The 6,904-nt window shown below is 37.6% G+C and overlaps 1 protein-coding gene across 1 annotated transcript in view; it reads right to left on the bottom strand.

The window, feature by feature from the left end:
- Positions 1-4,682: 4,682 nt before the first annotated feature.
- Positions 4,683-6,904, bottom strand: part of GPATCH2 (G-patch domain containing 2) — a 115,665-nt gene continuing 113,443 nt past the window's right edge. Inside the window, exon 10 of the mRNA XM_007423310.4 lies at positions 4,683-6,902. Coding sequence (XP_007423372.1) covers positions 6,733-6,902 — 170 coding nt within the window. The 3' untranslated portion in view covers positions 4,683-6,732. The remainder of the gene's footprint in view (positions 6,903-6,904) is intronic.

The raw sequence follows: 6,904 nt of genomic DNA, 5'->3' as shown, positions 1-6,904 counted from the left end.
ATTTAAACTGGGAGCTATCTTCACATCTGACTGTGGCAGCTTCCATAGTTAACTGTATGCTGCAGAAAACATTACTTCCTGAATATATACGTGTATGGTACTCAAAGACAAAATTTAAATAATATTACAATAACCGAGGAAACAAAAATGTATCTTTTCCCCTTCTGATGCTTTGGTGATACATTTTAGAACTACATCTATCAACCCCGTTTCTATACTATTGCATTCTTTTCTCGTCTTGGTGTCTGGTTCCCCATTTCCCATTAACCACCTCTGTCTTTTTCTGTCATGGATTTAGAGTGACAAGATGACTGCTGATTGCTGTAGTTTTGAGAGAGGTGAAGATAACAGAGGGCAGGACAATCTGCTCTAGCCCCAGAGTCTCCCAACCTTGTCAGTGATACCTTGTCAGTAACATGGTGGAAAGGATTATGGAAAGATATTTAGTGTAGTTATTAACTATACTTCTATTTAGTATAGAAATGGACATCCAAAGAAGTATGGTCCTTTGGACTTTGGTTTATATGAACACTCCACTTTAAACTGTGGGTTCAAGAGGAGGCTACAGGAAGGTATATTAAACTTGTAATGTTATTGTTCTTGCCAACTTCAGTCTTTTACCAAGGCAATTTCATCTTTATTCAAATAAGGAAACGACTGCAATGGTGATTAAGGAAAAGTGACAATGTATCTGGGTATATTTTATCAGAAGTAAAGTCTGAGCAGGACACCTAAGGCTTCTTTTTACCTCACTCTTCAGGTTTTCTGCATTTTGGTAAGGGAAAGATGAAAGCAAGAGACTGCATAAACTGAAAGGGCAAAGGAACAGTTTCTCCTGGAAAAAAAAATGAAATTTGAAAGCTGTTTGACATTCTTTTTTCTTCACGTGCCCAGAGGGTTGTCATGTTAGGATCTTGGGGAAAATAACTTTTACAAAGCAAATGTTAACAGCAAAGCATATCGGATACACACTTTTACAGGCCTACTCTAGGCATATTTGACATGGGGAGAATATAACTCAATCTGAATCATTTTCATAATGCTTCAAATTTCAAGGGTGTGTCTATCCTGTATGATTCCTTGCCATTTTTTTTTCTTCACTGGAAACATGAGCTTACCCATAACTTAGCCTGTTTGATTACAATTTAGGGAAATGACACAATTGACAAATGTCTCAATGTTAGGGCAAGGGGCACATTTTTGGCAGCTGTTTGTTTACTTGCTTCTATCAAACTCTTTCCCTTCAAGTCCTGCCTTATTATGGCAGGGATGTTCCTGGAAGGGATGAGCAAAGAATGCTTGGAATATATACCAGCAGGGTCAGCCAAGGCATGAAGGTCATCCCAGCTATCCAACTAAAGCAAGCAAGCACCTATATTGGGCAGCAATGATATAGAAAAGTGCTGCTGACCACTTTAGCAGAGAGGCATTATTTCATACTGCGTGGGGTAAAACGTTCCTGCATTTTATCAAGAAAACGATGTGGATAGACAAGATAAGGTGATTGATGATATAGTGCCATTGATGGGCCCCTCTGAGGAATTGCTGAGGATCTTTCAAAATATGAATGGTGTTTATGACGCAGCTCAATTAAAACCTTCATGACATCCAATTGTTGAAGTTAGCATGCAGGAAAAAAAAATCCAGAGTTGCCAAAAGGGAATTACAGCGGGAACATAGAACATAAGAAGCATTAACGTGGAAAACTCAACACAGTGAAAGATGAAATGAATCAACCACACTGATATCTTAGGGACTAACGAATTGAAATGGACTGGAATTGGATCCTTTAAATTTATTACTTAGGACATGAAAAACAAAGAGGAAATGGCATTGCTTTCCTAGTCAGGAAGGCTATAGTAAAAACAGTACTGGGGTATAATGCAGTCAATGATTAAATGTTATCTATTAGACTTTGCAGACAACCCTTTAATATGATGATCATCCAAGTTTATGCTCCAATCTCTAATGCAGAAGAGTAGTTGATGAGTTTTATGGTCAAGTTAATCAACAGAACATGCAAGATGTGCTGCTCATTGCTGATGACTAGAATGCCAAAGTTGGAAATAGTAAGGAGGAAAATGTAGTTGGGCAGTATGGCCTAGGAAACAGAATGAATCAGGAGAACAATTTATCAGTTTCTGCCAATGTGATGATTTCTTCATTGCTATCATATTCTTCCAACAACCAAAATGACACCTATATACATGGACATCATCAGATGGACTACATAGAAATCAAATTGACTATATTACTGATACAAAGAAGTGGAAAAGCTCAGTTATAACAGCAAAAATGTGGCCAGCAGCTGACTGGCTGGCAAGTTAAGCTAAAATGGAAGAACAAAGCCAAACAGTTCCCACAATACAATCTTCAGCATATATCCATCAACTTTAAGGAGAATGTTAGGAATCATTTTGAAGTCCTGAACCTCACAGATAAGAACCAGAGACACTGTGGAATGAAATAAAGGAAAAGTTAAGGATGAATGTGAAAAGAGATAAAAAAAGACAAAGAAGTAGAAGAAAGCAAACTGAACATTTGTAGAGAATAAGGGATATGACCTTGATGGAGATATGCAGGAACTGTTACTTAGGCAAAAGGGGCTGAAGCATTTTTAAAGTCCAGAATGAGATAACATTCAGAAGCAGCTTAGGCAGATGCCTACCTAACTGACGGAAATATAAGAAGGAAGAGGAGCACAATCAGACTTGCAAGATTCTGTTAGTATAGCTAATCACAATAAATGTAGTTTTAGCTTTCCTGTGGAGTTGATTTCCTGGTCTGGTCTACCTAATGGGGCTGATAAAGTCAGAATAAATGGAAATTTCCAAGAAGAGAAACCAAAGTCAAACAGAAGTCAAAGCAACAATCTCGGGAAGGAATTTAACACATAATTTCAGAGAGCTGTTAGAAGAGACAAGAAGCAGTATTACAACAATATCTGTAAAAACATTGAAAATAGAAACAGCCATTGAAAAATGAGTCTTCCAAAAGTTCCCTGAACTCGTAAAGAGATTGCAACCTTGAACTGGTATGCTAAGTGGAGAGATAGTAACTGATTAAAAAAAGATCAAACAGAGATGGAAGTATACTGAAATTCTGTGCAGTAGAGATGTCAACATCTAAGATACTTCAGAAAATACTCCCTATTTACAAAAAACTCTTAATAAGATGAAGTTAGATCAGCACTCTGGTCAGTACCAAGTTAGAAGGCTACAAGAATTGATGGAATATCTACAAAAACATGAAAAGTAACAGAGGAATCAGTAAAGATTCTACCCAAATTATGGCTGTGCTATACTGATAACACTACTCTGATAGCTGAAAATGCAAATGATCTAGCAATGAAAGTCAAGGAGCACAGTGAAAAAATGGGACTAAGTTTATATACAAAGGCCAAACTAATGACAACAGGTAGAGCAATCAGCCTTAGAACTGAAAATGAAGACATTGAAGTGGTAGATAGCATCTGCCTTTTAGGAATGACTATCAACAGTAAAGGAACCAACAGCCAACAAATGCACTGCAGACCACACTTGGTAGGGTAGCAATGAAGACCTTGAAAAAGACATTCTCATGCCATGCCATGCCATGTCTATACCTATAAAGATCAGAATTTTTATAGGCATATGATATTCTCTGTGACATATCTATACCTACAAAGGTATAGGTATTGTGTAGGCAATCATGTTTTTTATGACACTCTGTGGAAGTGATAGTTGGACTTTGAAGAAGCAGGATAGAAAGAGTAGTGATCCCTTTGAACTTAATGTTGGAGAAGATTCTTGAAAATACCATGGATACAAAGAAAAGAAAAAACGAATCATAGAACAAATCAATTCAGAGTTCTCACTTGAGGTACCAATGAACAGGCTCAAATTAACATACTTTGGATCCATTATGTGAAGACCCAGCTCTGTTGATCAGGCTGGGGACAGATCATCCTGGAAAAGGTGTATCTACCTGGTCACTAAGAGTCAACATTGACTTGATGGCATATAATAATCAATCACTCAACATTTTGGTAGCCATTCAGAAATCAGCCCTCCCCTGCCGCAACTTCATGTTTTGCTCAAGCTACAGTAATATTGGAGTGCTTGCTCATTCATGTACAAGTAGAACCAGGGTACTGGATTTTATGACTCAACTTACCTCAAATGTTCTTTTGTATACTTGAAGGTGAAGGGTTACCTACCCCTGCTGTGAACCCTGTGTCACCTGCTACTTTGGAGATGTGAAAGAGCAGGCTCTTTAGCAAAATTGCAGGCACCTGTGCTGCCTTCATCCCCTCCTATTTGAGCCTTCTCCCCAGCATCAGCATAGCTGGGTTGCTTATAAAATCTGCAGCCTTCAAACAGGTGGAGAGGTGTGTTTGTGTGTGTGTGTTTTGGAAGTGCAGCAGCGGCGAAAAGCAGCTGAATAAAAGAAGGCATTTTTCCTTTGCAGAGACTGAGTGGTCCAGAGGAAAAGAAATACAGAGGCAGAGCAAGGAAAAGCTCAAGTATAAAAGCACAATGTGGAAAGTTGCAAGTACTCCACAGGCTGGCCAGTATCAGGGAAGAAAAAAGCAGAAGAAATTCCAGAGAGGAATTAAAACAGAACAGTATTTGTAGGAAGAAAACATTGTTATAGAATAGTTATACAATAGAGTATAGTATAGAGGAAATACTGTAATAGTAATAGAATAGTAATTGTAATTAGGATAGTAATATAGAAATAGTAGTAATAGAATATAGGATAGAGGCAATAGAAAACATTCACATATAGAGTTGTTTCATATTTCACTTTGGTATCTTGTTTTTTTCAACATAACACATCTCCCCAACCTTTTTAGGGAGATATTAAAAAAACCACCTGTCCAGAGTCCAGTGCTTTGGTGGATATTTTGAGACTGAGTCTGTGTCACTCCAATTTGGTACGGTTTAAAAAGAACCCGTGACAGTAGGGTCCATTGCCTCTTGAGAATTTGGAAGGGGGTGCAAGGGTTTGCAACAGGAAGGAAAGGAAAGTTACCCTGTGTAAGAACTCTAGTCCCAGTTCTTTGAATCTGGTCCATTGAGTTTGGTACAGTGATCTGTATAGGCTGACATGCCAAAAATAGCACAAGACAGAGGTGTAACATCTAAATATGATCATATTTTGGTAGGAGTATTTTTTTTTATGGGGAACAAGTGTGCCATTCCAGCATAATAATTAGAACACATCATTAATACATTGATGGAAATCCTCTTTAATGAATTTGGGATGTCAGCACGACGACAAGTCCAAATATTAAGTATAATATTGTTAATCTTATCAAAATATTGCCTGTTTTACTATTTCTTTTGCTGCTTTTAAAAAATTTGTGCCTGGGAAGCCTCCCTTCTCACTAGCAGTCACCATTTGTCAATAGTAGAAATATTCCCCAAACTATGACTGATAGACTCTAGTTGATATGGTCCCAATTTAAATCCATCCCCTCAAGATAGACACTCACAGTGATAGGTAAAAGGTGGCAGTAGAATTGGTTTAAAATTTTTATTTTAAAAATACAAACTAAGACACCAGAAAGAAAGGTAAAAGAAAAAAAAAAGTTTAAAACTGTACTTGGAGGGCATGTAAATAAGAAAAGAGAATGGAGTTACCTGCTGCAAATGTTGGAAAACAAATTTGTCATTTTTCATTTTGCATTTCTCATGCAAAATTGCACACTATGAAGCAAGAGGCAATTTATGCTGATCTAAAGAAATTGCATATAACCAATATTAAACCATCTAGAAGAGCCCTATGAATCAATGTTATATAGAGCCAGATGGCAATATTTTAAAAACAAGGGTGTATAACCCAAGGCTCCAGGGCTAAATGTGACCCCCAAATTTTATATATTGACCAAAGATGAATAGTATTAAATGAATAAAAGGTCACATTAGTTGTATGTAATTAATTTAATTATACAAACAATTTAATTTAGGCTTTGTCCCTAATTTTTTAGAATATAGGCTGGGGGCATCTGTGGGGAAAAGGATGTCAACAGCATAAAAATCTCCCATGTGACAGGATAATTGAAACCCCACCCCCTTTTAACACTCATCACACCCATGTAAAAAAGGATGGGGGTTAAATCATCTGGTTCCACCTGTCATTTTGACACTGTTAACCCCATTTAAAGAGTCATATGCTTTTAGCCCAAAACATTTTGTGCATCTTGATTTAAAAGGTGAACTCTGATCTCTTTTCCTATTCCAATTCTGCCTCTTATCACAAAAAGAATTCTGTAAGCAGGCTTCCTTGTGTACTGCCCACCACAACTTTTTGGAATGAATGGGAGAAATGCAGCAAAATGCTTCCCAGACAAGGTGTCTTAGTAACAAAGCAGCTTTCCAGAGTAAAAGATCTATGACAAAACCAGTAAAGGATAACTGGGGTTTATGTATGGTGTTGGCAAGCCTTTTAAAAAGTGGGAGAAGAAATTAACTAGTTCTTTGAATCTTTGACAACAGAACTAATTAAGACCACAGAAAACAAAAAAGTACAATTTAAAATATGATCATCATTACATACTCAGGATTCAAACATTAGAACTGCCCTAACGACTGACCCCATGTAGCTTTAACAGAAAACAATGAGGCGTTGCTGTTCAAACATTATAGTAAGAATCACTGGATGTTTTGGCAACAGATTAAAATATTTTCAGGTATTCAGAGTTCAAGTTAGTTATGTTGATGTCTGAACCAGCAGTTGGATTCTGTGTCAGCTGAATCCAAGTCCAAGTCCCTTTGGCCTCTGGATTGCCCGGATTGGTTCGGCTATCCCTTTGCCATCTGGCCCAAGGCCTGTGCCAGGCGTCCAGCCCATGCTTTGGAGCATCCGATTCCCAATGTTGCTGTCTGAGATTGGCTGAGCGTTTTCACCAACAAACCCT

Source organism: Python bivittatus, unplaced genomic scaffold (assembly GCF_059951505.1).
Source record: "Python bivittatus isolate LINGU-HERP-01145 unplaced genomic scaffold, Pbiv_v1 ctg000020_np1212, whole genome shotgun sequence".
Taxonomy (NCBI): Eukaryota; Metazoa; Chordata; class Lepidosauria; order Squamata; family Pythonidae; genus Python; species Python bivittatus.
The sequence above is the reverse complement of the archived record's forward strand: the minus strand, read 5'-3'. Positions and strand labels throughout refer to the sequence as shown.